This window comes from Notechis scutatus, chromosome 6 (assembly GCF_049901735.1).
Source record: "Notechis scutatus isolate UNSWTSFEM ecotype Mainland chromosome 6, rNotScu1.2, whole genome shotgun sequence".
NCBI classification, from domain to species: domain Eukaryota; kingdom Metazoa; phylum Chordata; class Lepidosauria; order Squamata; family Elapidae; genus Notechis; species Notechis scutatus.
The window spans coordinates 25,830,130-25,846,765 of record NC_142014.1 but is presented as its reverse complement, the minus strand read 5'-3'; the positions used below and the strand labels follow the sequence as shown (position 1 = coordinate 25,846,765).

The 16,636-nt window shown below is 43.3% G+C and overlaps 1 protein-coding gene across 1 annotated transcript in view; it reads left to right on the top strand.

The window, feature by feature from the left end:
- PRMT8 (protein arginine methyltransferase 8) overlaps positions 1–16,636 on the top strand; it is a 68,619-nt gene that overhangs the window by 19,906 nt on the left and 32,077 nt on the right. Inside the window, exons 3-4 of the mRNA XM_087967722.1 lie at positions 8,740–8,895; positions 14,039–14,102. Coding sequence (XP_087823848.1) covers positions 8,740–8,895; positions 14,039–14,102 — 220 coding nt within the window. The remainder of the gene's footprint in view (positions 1–8,739; positions 8,896–14,038; positions 14,103–16,636) is intronic.

The following is a 16,636-nucleotide window of genomic DNA, read 5'->3' as shown; positions in this document are numbered from 1 at the left end:
GAAGGAGAGAGATATACATCCGATCTAACCTCGGAGGGCTGGTGGTGATGTTCTCTCCCTCCCTCCCTCCCTCCCTCTCTCTTTCTCTCTCTCTCTCTCACACACACAAAGACACACACACAGAGCTCCCTCACACACACCCATCCCCTCCAAGGCAGCCACATTCCTAACCTCCTCACTACCTCGTGTTGTTCGCAATGCAATCGACGCAAGCCTTGCCTTCCCCTGGGCCATGTGGGCGGCGCAGCCTTGTGTTCCCGCGTAGCCTGGATTAATTGCTTTGGAAGTGACATTTCTCTGCGGACCACCAAAAATTTCTCATGGACCACCAGTGGTCCCTGGCCCACTAGTTGGCGAACCACTATTCTGTAGAATGTTTTCTGCCCTGGGTCCCTTCACGTTTGAACCCAGGCTCAGGCTGTGGATGACTGAAAATCTGCACAGCCATTTGGCTATGTATGAACACCCTCAAATGATGCTGGGGTATGAACAGATTTCCGGAAAGATTGCAGACTACAGGAACCATTTGCATTTCAGTTTGAGATGGAGACAACACAGACTCATCCCCAACAGCCCATGTTCAACAGTGAAGGGACCCAGGGCAAAAAACGTCCTGCAGAAAACACAGCTCCACAAACAGCAAATCCAAGAAGGCTCTGCACCCATTTGCACCACTCAGGTGGCCCTAAGGACACAGATAGACTTCCAAGTGGCCTCAATGACTCTCTAAACAGAATGCAAATGACCAGCAGTCTGCAAGGAGGATAAATCCTTCCATTCCCCACCATTCAGTCAGAGCTGAAGAAGCTTCTTGGATGAGAAGCGAAACGTCTTCAAAAGAAAAGAAAAAAAACCAGAAAGTCCAGGTGCCTCTTGGAAAAAAAAAAGTACCTTTAGGTTAACCATGACCTGGATGGCTGAGAATTTCCACAAACATCCAGGAAAATTTGCATTACCCTATTGGTAATTTCTCTTCAGAATTGCTCTGTGTAGGTTGTAGACTTGGCCTCATCCCGTAAACTTCTCTATAGTGGGAAATCTGCTTTCCAAAAGAGCTTTTTCCTCCCTTCTATTTGTGTATAATTTGATCCCACTGGAATCTCTGTTTGCCAACTGAAGCCTGCAGCTTTGGTATTGAAACTGTTGACGCATTATTGAGTCAATGTTTAGCCACCGTATTCTTCTGAGTTAGCCAATTGCGTTGCAACAAGTCTTAGCAATATCATTATCGCTGCTTGTGTCCTAGGTTCCTTTTCATAAGCAAATGCAGGATTCAAGGCAAAGTGTGAATGCTTTTTGTTTTTAATTCTCTTGTCCCGGTCAAATTACACGGTCTCAGTTGACTCTGAATTTCTACCATTTCTACAGAGGTGGTATTCAAACAATTTTTTTTTAACTACTGGTTCTGTGGGTGTGGCTTGGTGGGTGTGGCATGGCTTGGCGGGCGTGGCTTGGCGGGCATGGCAGGAGACGGATACTGCAAAATCCCCTGCCAACTTTGAAAGCCATATTGAAACCAGATGCTCCCACGCTGCCACATTTTGAGCCTGGGAAAGTGGGAGGGTGGAAGTTCTTGGGGTATGTGTGGTTAGACAAAATAGCATCCTTTTTGTAGTTCAAGGTCATGCTATTGTGTGCACAGGTGAGGGGAAGTCTTCATTAGGGGCGGATGATGATTGGGGCATGTGATGTGATGATGGGTGTAGCGGGTTGGATCTGTAGTTTTGATTATTGCAAGGAAGCCCTGAATTTTCAGATTCGGGATTCTCCCAGTTGTGCCAGTTACTATCCAAATAAAAGGGAACTTTTGAGCAATGCCTGTCTTGGAGTTATTGGTTGGAGTGGAGATTTGCTGGAACGCTGACATCTCCATTGCCTCTCCACTCCAGGCGAAGGTTACTGCAAAATCCCCACTCCATTCCCACCCCACTAACCTGCTTTCCAGCTCCGTTCTCCTCTGCAGGGCAACACAAGAAGACCCAGCTGATCAGCTGGGACTCAATGGGAGGCAGAGAAGAGATGGGAGCGGGGCCAGTCAGAGGTGGGATTTGCCGGTTCTCCGAACTACTCAAAATTTCCACTTCCGGTTCTCCAGAACTGGTCAGAACCTGCTGAAGACCACCTCTGCACTTCTACCTTTGCAATTCGTTGAGACTGCATCAAAGCTTCTGGTTTGGCAGCTGGCAGTATTGTACAGGAGGGAAGATCAAATGTGATTTGTTTTTCTCCTCATCCTATTCTCCTGTGAAAATAAATTCAGAACCGTCTTGGCCAAAGCTGTCTTCGGGCTTGCTGTTGCGTAGATGAGATTCCCCAGGGACACCTGAAAAGAAGATGTGGAGACACACATATTGAACAAATAGTCCTAACAAAAACCCGACCTGTTGCAGCTGCAGCCCCATTTTGCAAAAACCGATATAGGTCATCACCCATGAGCAGCCTGAGACACAGAACAATGGGAACACCTTCAGAAATTCACAATAGCTGTCAGGTGTGAGATGCTGTCAAAGAGCCAGCCGGTGATTTTCCACCAGCGTTTATTAGGATCTAGTTTCTTTCTGAACACAAGTTCCAAAGCTGCTTTTTCCCAAAAAAGCAACTGGATTTTCTTGGGTTTTTCACTCCCCCCCCCCCTTTGAAAATCATTCGCTTCTCAAAGAGATTCTTACGGATGAAAATGTGATTAGAAAAATATTAGAATGTGCAGCAATGAATAGATTAACACTTGCAATTAAAGAGGAGGAGAAATCTGAATATTATAAGATATGGGAACTATTTTATCGGCGGCTAGAGAAAAAATAGGAAAGCTAAAAAGAGCTAATAGATCCGTGACATATAGAAAATAGGTTTACAGAATTAAACATGCTAAGAAGAAGAATGTCATAGTAATAGAGATATTATGTATATTAATAAGAGAAGAATAAGATGAGAATGCACCAAGACAAATTCCTTGTGTGTCCAATCACACTTGGCCAATAAAGAATTGAATTCTATTCTATTCTATTCTATTCTATTCTATTCTATTCTATTCTATTCTATTCTATTCTATTCTATTCTATTCTACTCTATCCTATCCTATTCTATTGATGAGAATAGAGAATTAATACCAAAGTAATGAACATGGATGTCAATTTTAATTGTTATTGCACAAGATAGTTGTACTCAGAAGACGCACCGTTAAATGGAAGATGAATTGTATGTGCCTTAAATAAAATTTTAAAAATTTAAAAAAAAAACAAGAAAGAAAATAGTTCTAAGAAGCTTCTTCAATTCCAACTGATTCGGGAGAATGGAAGGATTTATACTTTACACTTTAGCTAGCCAAGGGTGGTTTTTTTTTTTTCCCCAAAAGGCAATTGGACTTTCCTTGTTTTTGCTTGAAGACATTTCCCTTCTCCTCCAAGAAGCTTCTTCAGTTCTTGGAGGAGAAGCAAAACATCTTCAAGAGAAAACCAAGAAAGTCCAGTTGCCTGTTGAAAAAACACTTTTGGGACAACCATGACTTGGATGACTGAGAATTTCCATAGACATTTATTTGGCCAAGTGTGTGGTGAGGCACACAAGGAATTTGTCTCTGGTAAAAAAGCACTCAGTGCTTTTGCAAAAACAACAGATAAAATAATAATACTTTATTTACTTATTTTATTTATTTATTTTGTCAAAAGCTTACAATGTAATAGAAATAAGAATAAACATAAGTTTAAATACATGAAATAGGAACTAATAATTGGGGACAATAGGACAGGGACGGTAGGCACGATTATGAGCTTATGCATGCTACTTTCAGACCTCTTAGGAATGGGGTGGGATCAATAGAGGTTAGTTTGAGGGTAAAGGAGCGGGGGTTTGAGCAGGTGACAACAGAATCAGGTAGTGAGTACTAAGGTACTAAAAGTGTGCAACTAGTAGAAGATAGAAAGAGTAGGTAATAAAAGAATAAATAATGCAGCAGCCACGTTCTATGAGTTAATATGCATATAATTAGATAGAAGTTACTATATTCCTTGTGATCATTCACTTATTAGCACTTATTAGCAGAATATAATTTTTTCCATTCCCCACCAGTCACTTGCAACCGAGGAAGCTTCTTGAATGAGAAGCAAAATGTTTTCAAAGGGGGGAAAAAACAAGAAAGTCCAATTGCTTTTTGGAAAAAGCACCTTTGGAACAACTATGAATGAATGAATGAATGAATGAATGAATGCTTTATTGGCCAAGTGTGATTAGGCACACAAGGAATTTGTCTGGGTGCAAATGCTCTTAGTGTACATAAGAAGAAAAGATACATTCGTCAAGAATCATAAGGTACGACACTTAATGATAGTCATAATGTACAAATAAGCAATCAAATCATACTAGGAAACAGTCAATATAGATTGTAAGGATACAAGTGACAAAGTTACAGTCATACAGTCACAAGTGGGAGGGGATGGGTGATAAGGAGTGGTGAGAAGATTAATAGTAATAGTAGTGCAGACTTTGTAAATAGTTGGACAATGCTGAGGGAATTATTTGTTTAGCAGACTGATGGCATTGGGGGAAAAACTGTCCTTGTGTCTACTTGTTCTGATGTGCAGTGCTCTATAGCGTCGTTTTGAGGGAAGGAGTTGAAGTAGTTTATGTCCAGGATGTGAGGGGTCTGCAAATATTTTCATAGCCCTCTTTTTGACTCGTGCAGTATACAGGTCCTCCATGGAAGGCAGGTGGGTAGTAATTGTTTTTTCTACAGTCCTAATTACTCTCTGAAGTCTGTGTCTGCCCTGTTGGGTTGCAGAGCCAAACCAGACAGTTATAGAGGTGCAGATGACAGAGTCCATCATTCCTCTGTAGAACTGGATCAGCAGCAACTGAATTACCATGACCTGGATGATTGAGAATCTCCATAGACCTTTGAACACAAGGGTTCCTTGTTTGGATCTAATATTCCAAAATGTTTGGGGTCGGTTGGAAACAACATTTCTGTTAGTGGCAGAGCTTTTAATGCACTTGAAAAGATCTTAAAAATGCAGGGAGAGATTTAGAGACATAACTGTATAGTTCAACATGGGCTACTTTTAAGGCAGATATGTCTCTGAAGATCTCCCTGTATAGCACAGATAAACATTAGGAACTGAGTGGTCAGAATGTCTTAAGATGTGTTGAATTCCATCATAAACTGTTTTACTGCAATATTCCTCGAAAAAGGAGAGTATTTGTAGCTTGGGGTTGAAACGAGTGGTCCTTGGGGCTCTCTGATTTTTTTTCTTTCTTTCTTGCAGTCATTTAGAAAAAATAACCTTTATGGTTTTTACTATGCGCACACTGGCCCACATTAAAAATGAAGAAAGGCATGCAGAGTTGCTCCTAAGCAATTTCCTTTATGGTTCCTTACCCGTAGAGAAAAATCTTACTAAACTAAAACCACGACTTGCATCATTAAAGATATACTTTGAGAATCTCTAGGGAGGAATTGTCTTGACTCCCTTCTCTCAACTAAATTAGCTAAACTTTGTTGCCTCTTGGTCCTCTGGGACATAATCCCTCCCTCCTGGGAATCCAGACTACATTCCACCACAGCATTTGCCAATTGTAGTCAAGCTGTTGGTTTTTCAGTGTGGTCTTCAAAAGAACTCTCTCAATATTATGACACTTTGTGGGTGGTTAATCTATAAGATTCAGCACTACTCCAGGATGTCCAAACTTTTATAGTGCTTCATCTCACCGTGGTCCTGGAGAGCCAGCTAGAAGGCTCCGTGGAAGCAGATGCAATTCACGTTCTTGGAATAAGCAGAACGGTTGTTCTCCAAGTCATACAATGTTCTCCAGAATTAATGCTTGTTCTTCCCAGGACAGCCACAGCTTGTTAATGGTGCTGGGCTAGGTCATTCTTAAAAAGACACATCACTCACATGCTTTCAATCTCTCATTCACATTGGGGTTTATGTTCTCTCACCTTTAAAGAATTATCACAAGAGAATCCTTGAATTCTGCATCACAAAAGCTACTTTTAGGGTTTTGTTTCTGTGGCCTCCAATAGAGTAGAGTAGAATTAATAGAATAGAATGGAATGGAATGGAATGGAATGGAATGGGATGGAATGGAATGGAATAGAATAGAATAGAATAGAATAGAATAGAATAGAATAGAATAGAATAGAATAGAATAGAATAGAATAGAATAGAATGAGGAAATTAAAATGGAATGGAATAGAAGGATAGAATGGAATGGAACGGAATGGAATGGAATGGAATGGAATAGAATGAGGAAATTAAAATGGAATGGAATAGAAGGATAGAATGGAATGGAATGGAATAGAATAGAATAGAATAGAATAGAATAGAATAGAATAGAATAGAATAACAGAGTTGGGAGGGACCTTGGAGGTCCAACATGTCAGAAGGTCGCAAAAAGGGATCACGTGACCTGTGACCATCATAAATTGGAAGCAGTTGCTAAGCGTCTGAATTTGGATCATGTGACCAAAGGGATGGTCGGAAGTGAGACATGCTCATAAATCCCATTTTTAGTTTAGTTTACTTTATTGTCATTGCACCTCGTACCATGCAATTAAATGCCAGGTTCAGTGTACATTATGCATTAAAAAATAAAACAGAATAAAACACAAACACCCCCCCTTCACATGCTATACGACTGAATTGAAAAACCCCTGATATTGCATTCATATGGCACCATACAGTAGAATTCAATATCTTCAGTGCGTTGTAACTTCTTTTTTTTTAAGATAAACTTTATTGATCTTTTATATCTTTAAAAACCTAAAAAAATATACATATTATGACATTAACAGTGTGTGATATCTATCTCATATACTTCTATTTTGTGCTTATTTACAAATATATACAATATGTGTAAATATAATCTATAAATTGCTTATCATTAATTCTTCCATCATCCATATGTCTTAATTCAATCCAATCATACCATTTTTCCCAAATTCTATAATATTCAGACTCTTCTTTCTCTCGTAGCATCAGGGTTAATTTATCCATCTCAGCACATGCCATTATTTTTTGAATAATCAATTCGTCTGATGGTATACAATTATTTTTCCAACATTGAGCACAGGCAATTCTAGCAGTTGTTAGGATGTGTAATATTATATATTTTATATTTTTCCCACATTTCTTTTTAAATATCCCTAGCAAAAATAATTCTGGTTCCAAATCTATTTGTTCCTTGAGGATCTCTTGCAACCATTTTTTAATTTTAAGCCAGTACTTCTGGGCTTCTAAACAAGACCACCATACAGTAGAATTCAATATTTTCAGTGCGTTATAACTTCTAACAGTCACTAAACGAGCGCTTGTAAGTCAAGAACCCACCTGTCATGAGTTCATTGGGAAAGGGGGCACCAGAATCCTCTGGATTTGGAGTGGCAAGCCAAGAAATAGGGTTGAGCAGCTGAAAGTGACACTATTTATTTATTTATTTATTTACTAAAGCATATTAGCTCAATTTACAGGCTCGGCATTCACCCAAAGCTTAGCCTTGCGATATTAAACTGTGCTGCAAACTAATTACAGCCAATGCTCTAGATATTTTGGGGGCACTTTTTGAGATCCTGTTCTCGATGACAATTTTGTCGTCAGTGACACGGATGGAGCAGCTGCTGGTTGGATAAAAGAAAATATGCTTTGAAGGTTGATCTCTCTGATTAACATATTCATGGTTGCCATGGTATAGAAACCCTGGGCATTTTCTCTCGAAATTGGCAATGGGTGTTTTTTTTGCTTTGAGAGAAAAACACACACACACACACACACACACACACTCACAGAGAGAGAGAGCAGAGAGAGAGAGAGAGAGAGAGAGAGAACAGAGACAGAGACAGAGACAGAAAACAGAGACAGAGAGAGACAGAGAGAGACAGAAGAGAGAGGCAGAGAGAGACAGAGACAGAGAGAGACAGAGAGAGAGAGAGACAGAGACAAACAGAGAGAGACAGAGATCGAGAGAGACAAAGAGAGACAGAGACAGAGACAGAGAGAGAGGCAGAGAGAGAGAGGCAGAGAGAGAGACAGAGAAGAGAGAGACAGAGAGACAGAGAGAGACAGAGACACACAGAGAGAGACAGAGAGTGAGAGAGACAAAGAGAGACAGAGACAGAGAGAGAGAGAGAGAGAGAGAGAGAGACAGAGAGAGACAGAGTGAGAGAGAGAGACATAGAGAGAGAGACAGAGACACAGAGAGAGACAGAGAGAGACAGAGAGACAGAGAGAGACAGAGACAGAGACAGTGACAGACAGAGAGACAGAGACTGAGAGAGACCGAGAGACACACAGAGAGAGAGAGACGAGACAGAGACAGAGAGAGACAGAGACACAGAGAGAGACAGAGACAGAGAGAGACAGAGAGACAGAGACAGAGAGAGACAGAGACAGAGACAGAGAGAGAGACAGAGAGAGACAGAGAGAGACAGAGAGACAGAGACAGAGAGAGACAGAGACAGAGAGACAGAGACCGAGAGAGAGAGAGAGAGACAGAGACACACACAGGGAGAGACAGAGACAGACAGAGAGTCCGAGAGACCGAGACCGAGAAAGGCAGATAGACAGAGAGAGACAGAGAGATAGAGACAGAGACACAGAGACACACACAGAGAGACAGAGACACAGAGAGACAGAGAAATAGAGACAGAGACAGACAGAGACAGACAGAGAAAGATTCAAGTCACCAGCAAAACAATGTAAATTCTGATTTTGATGTGACCGCATGCTGTCTTTTTTTTCCCTAACCCAGGAAATGCTAAAGGACGAGGTGCGCACGTTAACCTACCGAAATTCCATGTATCACAATAAGCACGTCTTTAAGGAGAAGATTGTGCTGGATGTGGGGAGTGGCACGGGCATCCTTTCCATGTTTGCTGCCAAGGCGGGAGCCAAGAAAGTCTATGGGGTAAGGAGAACAGATGCTAGCTGTTGTTTTGCTTCTTTGGCAGCAATTTTTCCCCCCATTTGCCAGCCGGACTCCCAAACATCTGGCACTGGGGAGGTCATCTGGGAAGTATTTTAGCTTGGTGGGCAGGTGCCTGGTCATTGTTCCTCCAAGAATTCCACAGCCCCTTCCTCCTCCCCCTCCTCCTCCTCCTCTCCACAAACCCCACTCCCTTTCAGCACTGATGGTCACCTAGTATGGTAATGAAATATCTGCAAGAAAACAAGCAAGCTCAGAGAGCACCAAGAATCCCACAGTCCTCCTCCTCCTCCTCCTCCTCCTCCTCCTCCTCCTCCTCCTCCTCCTCCTCCTATCATTCCATAAACCCTTTTCCCTTCTAGCACTGATGAAGTCACCTAATTTGATAATGAAACATCTTCAAGAAAACAACTAAGCTCAGGGAACACCAAGGACCCCACAGTCCCCCTCCCCCTCCCCTCCTCTTCTTCATAAACCCTACTCCCTTCCAGCACTGAAGATGTTACCTAGTTTGGTAATGAAACATCTGCAAGAAGAAAACAACCCAACTAAGGATCCCCTCCCTCTCCTCCCTCTCCTCCTCTATTCTACAATCCCTTCTAGCACTGATGATGTTACCTAGTTTGGGTAACGAAATGTCTGCAAGAAAACAACCAAGCTCAGAGAGCAACCGAGGACCCCTCATTTCAACCCTGAGCTACAAATATTCTCCTTTATCAACGGGGTTCTTTAGTAGGAATGCTCTCTTCCTGTCAGCAAAGCCCTTGACCAAAGAGCCCACAATATTCTGATGAGCAAGCTAGCTAACTGCAGATTAGAATGGGGTGACGATTGAGTGGACACCTGTCTGGCTAGACAATAATTTTCAGCCAGCGCTCATCAAGGACGCCTCTTCAGCCAGGAGTAAAATACTAATTGGAGCACTCCAAGATTTGATCTTTCACCCTCTTTATCAACGATTGGCAGGAGGGAGGAAATTACTGGCTTTATGAATAAGTAGAGGCTTCAATTGGCGCAAGTTGGCTTTAGCAGCTTCAGCATGTACAGTTATGTACAGGGATTCCTTGACTTAACCACAGTGACCGTTCGAAGTTCCAACGGCGCTGAAAAAAAAATGCAACTCATGACTGTTTTTCACACTTACGGCCACTGAAACATCCTCATGGTCAGATGAGACACTTGGCAACTGATTCGCGTTTATGACGGTTGCAGCGTCCCGGGCCAGTGGTGGGATTCAAAGGTTTTTTATCACCGGTTTGGCGGGCAAGTGTTTGGCACATGGATGCATGCAAAGTCTTCCAATATTTGAGGGGCTGCCACAGAGAGGAGGAAGGGGTCAAGCTATTTTCTAAGGCACCCAAAGGCCAGACAAGGAATAATGGATGGAAACTGAACAAGGAGAGATTCAACCTGGAAATAAGGAGAAACTTTCTGACAGTAAGAACAATCAACCAATGGAACAGCTTTGCCTTCGGAAGTTGTGGAAGCGCCATCACTTGAGACTTTCAAGAAGCGATTGGACTGCCATCTGTCAGGAATGGTGTAGGGCAGTGGTGGTTAACCTTTTTGGGCTCCTGTGCCAAAAATTGCACATGCGCCAGTGCACATGCACTCACATGCCAGCACCCAGAATGTAAGGCGTGCCCCCTTCCCCATGTCCCCTGCGCATGCATGTGCAATTCCCCTCATCCCGCCACCCTCTTACCTGCACTGAAACTCACAGCTGATTTTTTGGTTGGTTTGAGGCCTTTTTCGGCCTCCCAGAGGCTTGGAAAAAGCCTCTGCAAGGCTTTTCAGGATGAATAATAGGCCCGCTTCATCACTTCTGGAATTACAGGAAGTGACGAAATGGGCCAATAATTTGCCCTGAAAAGCCTTGGAGAGGCTTTTTCCAAGCCTCTGGGAGGCCGAAAAAGGCCTCAAACCAACCGAATTTTTTTTTAGCGGTGAGGCACACGCATGCGCAATGAGGTAAGTTTGCCTGCGGCTTGCGTGCCAGCACAAATGGCTCTGCGTGCCACTTGTGGCACACGTGCCATAGGTTTGCCATCACAGGTGTAGCGTCTCCTGTTTGGGCCGGGGGCTGGACAGGATCAAGGATGTCAAACTTGATTTTATCGAGGGCCACATCAGGGTTGTTTTTGACTTCAGGGGCCGGGGTGGGGGATGTGGCTGGGTTGGGCATGGCCTTGGTGGACATGATATGGGACTCGTGTTGCAGGGGGGCACCTGTGGTGGCCAAATGCTAAGGCAGGACTTCCCTGAGACCCTCCTTCTCATTATAATCTTCCTTCCTTCCTTCCTTCCTTCCTTCCTTCCTTCCTTCCTTCTTTCCCTCCCTCCCTCCCTCCCTCCCTCCCTCCTTCCTTCTTTCCTTCTTTCCTTCCTTCCTTCCTTCCTTCCTTCCTTCCTTCCTTCCTTCCTTCCTTCCTTCCTTCCTTCCTTCCTTCCTTCCTTCCTTCCTTCCTTCCCCTCCTTCCTTCCTTCCTTCCTTCCTTCCTTCCTTCCTTCCTTCCTTCCTTCCTTCCTCCCTCCCTCCCTCCCTCCCTCCTCCTCCCTTCTTTCCTTCCTTCCTTCCTTCCTTCCTTCCTTCCTTCCTTCCTTCCTTCCTTCCTTCCTTCCTTTTCTTTTTTTGCATGCATGCACGTGCCAAACATGCACTTTGCACAGGCACAGAGGCTTTCCAACTCACCTCCTGCAAGCCTGCACTCTCCCTGTCAGTGGCAATCTGGTGTGCTGCGCAAAGCAGCTGTGCTTCAAAAGCATGGAGTAAGGGTGGGTATGGGAGCCTGGGCGGGTGGGTGGGCCCAACAGCAGAGCTGCGGAGAGAACTGGTTGGGTCTCCACTGCTCATCAGCACTACCGGCTTGGCAGAACCAGGTTGAACCGGTAGAATACCACCACTGGTCCCAGGGCCACATGATCTCTTCTTTTTATAGCCTTCTGACAAGCAAAGTCTATGGGAAAACCAGATTCATTGAACAACTGTATTACTAACTTAGCAACTGCAGTGATTCACTTAACAGCCGTGGGGTGAAAGGTCGTAAAACAAGGCAAAAAAAACTACAACACCTCAGGAAGCTCAAACTGCCCAAGGAGCTGCTGATCCAGTTCTACAGAGGAATTATTGAGTCTATCATCTGCACCTCTATAACTGTCTGATTCGGTTCTGCAACCCAACAGGACAGACAGAGACTTCAGAGGGTAATTAGGACTGCAGAAAAAACAATGGCTACCCACCTGCCTTCCATGGAGGACCTGTATACTGCACCCTGAGTCAAAAAGAGGGCTGTGAAAGTATCTACAGACCCCTCACATCCTGGACACAAACTTCTTTCAACTCCTTCCCTCAAAATGATGCTATAGAGCACTGCACACCAGAACAACTAGCCACAAGGACAGTTTTTTCCCCAATGCCATCACTCTGCTAAACAAATAATTCCCTCAACACTGTTCAACTATTTACAAAGTCTGTACTACTATTACTGTTCATCTTGTCATCACTCCTTATCACCTATCCCTTCCCACTTGTGACTGCATGACTGTAACTTTGTCGCTTGTCTCTTAATTATTTATATTGACTGTTTCCTAGTATGATTTGATTGCTTATTGTACCCTATGACTATTATTAAGTGTTGCACCTGATGATTCTCAACTCCTGATGAATGTATCTTTTCTTTTATGTACACTGAGAGCATTAGCACCAAGACAAATTCCTTGTGTGTCCAATCACACTTGGCCAATAAGGTATTCTATTCTATTCTATTCTATTCTATTCTATTCTATTCTATTCTATTCTATTCAAAACTCATTTCACAAATGTTTCACTTAGCAACAGAAATTTGGGGCTCAATTGCAATCGTAAGTTGAGGACTACCTGTACCCCTTTCCTTGAGCGTTCCCATGTGTTTTGCACCTGATGAGGACTATCATCTTCAGATCTTTCTGAGGATGTTCTTCAGCACATTCATTTGGCCGCCTGTGTGCATTCCTTTTTAAAAAAAATAGATCCATTCTCATTTTGTGAATCTTTTACTACATATTAAAAGAGAAGTTGAATAAAAAGAAAAAGAAACTTCACATTTTCATTGGTAACGCAATTATTTGCCAGTGCAAGAGATCCCAAAAGGTGCTTTTTTTCAAGAGACAACTGGACTTTCTTGTTTTTTCTGTGAAGATCTTTCACTTCCCATCCGAGAAGCTTCTTCAGCTCTGAAAGGATAGTAGGGAATGGAAGGATTTATACTCCTTGCAGACAGCTGGCCATTTGCATCCTTTTAGAGGATCGTTGAGGATGCTTGGAGGTTTATCTCTGTCCTCAGGGTCACCTGAGTAGTGCAAATGGTTCACGTAGTCTACAAAAGACTTCTCTGAATTTTCAAGATCTTTTCAAGTGCGTTAAAAGCCCTGCCACTAACAGAAATGTTCTTTCCAATCCACCACAAACAAGATCTTCTGGACTTCAACTCCTAGAATGCTGGCTGAGGAATTCTGGGAGTTGGAGTCCACAAGCCTTAAAGTTGCCAAGTTTGGAGAGCCCTCCACTAGACACAAGGTGTGAAGGCCTTCTAGAACCTGTGTCTTGGTAGAACAGCTTCTCTGGAATAAGCTTATGATTTCTGCATAGGCAATTCATGGGTAGGCTTCAAAAATTTTAGCAACTGGTTCTCTGCCCGGTTGCTGGGTGGGTGCGGCCATGATGGGTGTGGCCTAGTTAGACTTCTGGGAAGCCCGATTTTTGCCCTCCGAAGGCTTTCCTCAAGCCTCTGGGAGGACAAAAACGGCCTCCCCAGGGTCCGGAGGCCCTCTGGAACCTGTTTCCGGCCTTCCTGAATTTCTGGAAGGCCCATTTTTCACCCTCCATGAGCCATTGCACAGGCCCTGTAATTACCTGAGATCCAAAACGGGCCACGTGGAGACTCCTTGGCAGGGCGGGGCGGGGCCGATGGGGCCAGCCAGGGATGGGATTTGCCAGTTCACCTGAACCGGCCATAAAATTAGCTACCTGTTAGCTATGGGTTCACCTGAACTGGGGCGAACCAGTAGTAGCCCACCCCTGACACAATTTGATTCATCTGACATCTTCATTGTCGGGCTTCTTTTATTTCTCTTTTCTTTCTTGCAGATTGAATGCTCCAGTATATCTGACTACTCTGAAAAGATTATCAAATCCAACCACTTGGATCACAGTAAGACATATCGATGACGATTGGTTCTACCTGCTGTTTCCATTTTCCTTATTTTTCAGTTTCTTACCTGATGCTCTGTAGATGGGTTTTACAGTATTTATGACTTACAATCTTATATCGTTCCAAATATTAAATTTTGTAGATTCTGGGTTTTTAAAAATTTTTTATTATGGAAGTTACTTCAGTAAAAGTGACTTAATTATTAAAGTTTATTAAACTTTAAAGCCCTTTATGAGATTAAAGTGGTCTAAAGCAGTGATCCCCAACCTTTTTACGCCGCTGACCCGTACCGCATCGCTGGTAGCGCCATCTTTTGATGAAAGCGTAAGCTTCGGTGACCTCACGGAGTTGTAAATTTTCATCAGATAAGCAGAGTAACGTTAATAAACAAATGGCTTTCACCCAGAAAAGCTCACCAGAAGCGCTTGTGCCGCCATCTTTTTGATGAAAATGTGCTTCGGTGAGCTTTCTACCGGAAAAACTCACCGGAAGCGCTGGCCGCCATCTTTTTGATGAAAACGTGCTTCCGGTGAGCTTTCTACCCGAAAAGCTCACCGGAAGCACTTTTTCATGAAAAAGATGGCGGCGCCCAGCAAGCCAGCGGCCCGGTAGGGAGTTGTTCCGCGGACCGGTACGTCCACGGACCGGGGGTTGGGGACCCCTGGTCTAAAGGCAAGTAACGTTAATAAACAAATTACTTAACTCCTCCTATGATTATTTCACTTTTCCTAGGGATAAAAAACTGCAGAACTTTTGTGGCTTCCAGTATTTAAATAATTCCTCTGGATTTGTGGCTTTACTCTTGCTGACCTTGTCTTTCTTCTTAGTTTCACTAGTAGCAGTTAATGAACTTGGAATGACGCCCATAACGCCCCCTCCAATTATTTCTCCCATGATCAAACTCTCTGAAAACAAACATTTGATTCTATTTTTAATAGCCATGATAAACTTACCTTCTCCAAAAGTCAATCCAGTTATCTGCCTTTTTTACCACTGGTATCAATGAATTTGTGATGACCCAGGGTGGGATACAAAACAAACACAGTCACAGAAAACAGGTGAAGCCCCTTTTATTCCTTCACTTTGCTTCCAAGCTCCAAATATTCTTGACTGAAGACAAAAAACTCCCACACAAACAGTTACAAGAAGAAGAAAAAAAGCAACACAAACCAGGCAAGATAAGGGCTGGAGGACATCCACAGATAACACACATTGGGAAAGACACCAAACTCAGAGAGGAACCATAAACTAGAGATATTTCCATGCTTTGTTTCCAGCACTCGCCCATACACGTCTGTCCTCTTATCCAGTTGTCACAGCTGCAGCCCATGAAGAGGATCAACGCCCTCTCCTCCCCCCAGTAGACCATGTCTCTCCTTTATCCTCTCTTCCCTGCGTGCCCTAGGATGGAGAGAGGATGGGCCTAGGTCCTCCTCTGACTGCCCAGCTGGCCTCTGCCCTTCCCCAGCCTCCTCCACAACCTCCGGAGCCACACTTCCACTCCCTGTTGGCTGTTCCTCCTCTCCCTCAGAGTCTCCGCCAGGGGCATGACAGAATCGCCCTAGATGAATTTTGCAGATGTTGTTGCTTTTCATGTTCCTTATGCGTAGTTATTCCATTTCATTGTTTTATCAGCCCAGCTCAGACAAAAATAGGAAGGCTGATCAGACATTTTCCCTTTGTCTTAAGTTTGCTTTTAACATTTTTGCAACATTTACAAAACATTTGCTTTTGGACTTATCTGAAGCGTTATGAAGTCTCTATATTTGTGCACTTGGCTTGTGCTCCCCATGAAGAACTTTGCCATTTGTCTCTGTTAAGCTTCGTTGTGTTCCCTTTGGTCTATTTGTGTAGCTTACCAATTTGAATTATGTTACTTTCTCCTAGAATATTAAGCTGTCCCATTCTGTGGTGTCGTTTGCAATTTTGATAAGCATTCCCTCCATCTCTCCATCTAAATCATTTATGAAAGTGCCGAAGAACTGAGGGCCCAGACTTAATTCGGGTTCCATCCCCACTTGATGTCTTTCTTCAGGTTGATGAAGAACCATTGATGAGAATTCTTTGAGGACAATTTTGCAAGCCAGCTATGTACCCATCCAGATCAGACTTAACTCCCTTGTTAATCAGCAGGTCACAGGGTACTTTGTCAAATGCTTTGTTGAAGTCGATATGTATTTTCTCTCTCTCTCTAGTCTTGGTGGCACAGTGGTTAGAGTGCTGTACTGCAGGCCACTTCTACCGACTATCGGCTGCCTGCAATTTGGCAGTTCAAATCCCACCAGGCTCAGGTTTGACTCAGCCTTCCATCCTTCTGAGGACCCGGATTGTTGGGGGCAAGATGCTGACTCTGTAAACTGCTTAGAGAGGGCTGTAAAGCACCATAAAGCGGTATATAAGTCTAAGTGCTATGGCTATAGAGCTTTTCCAGTCTTAATTGCTTATTAGCTACAGATTTGACCACACTCTATCTGATTTTGAAGCATTAGTCGAGAATTTACCTTGTCTGAACCCATGCCAGGATTATTTTGTCA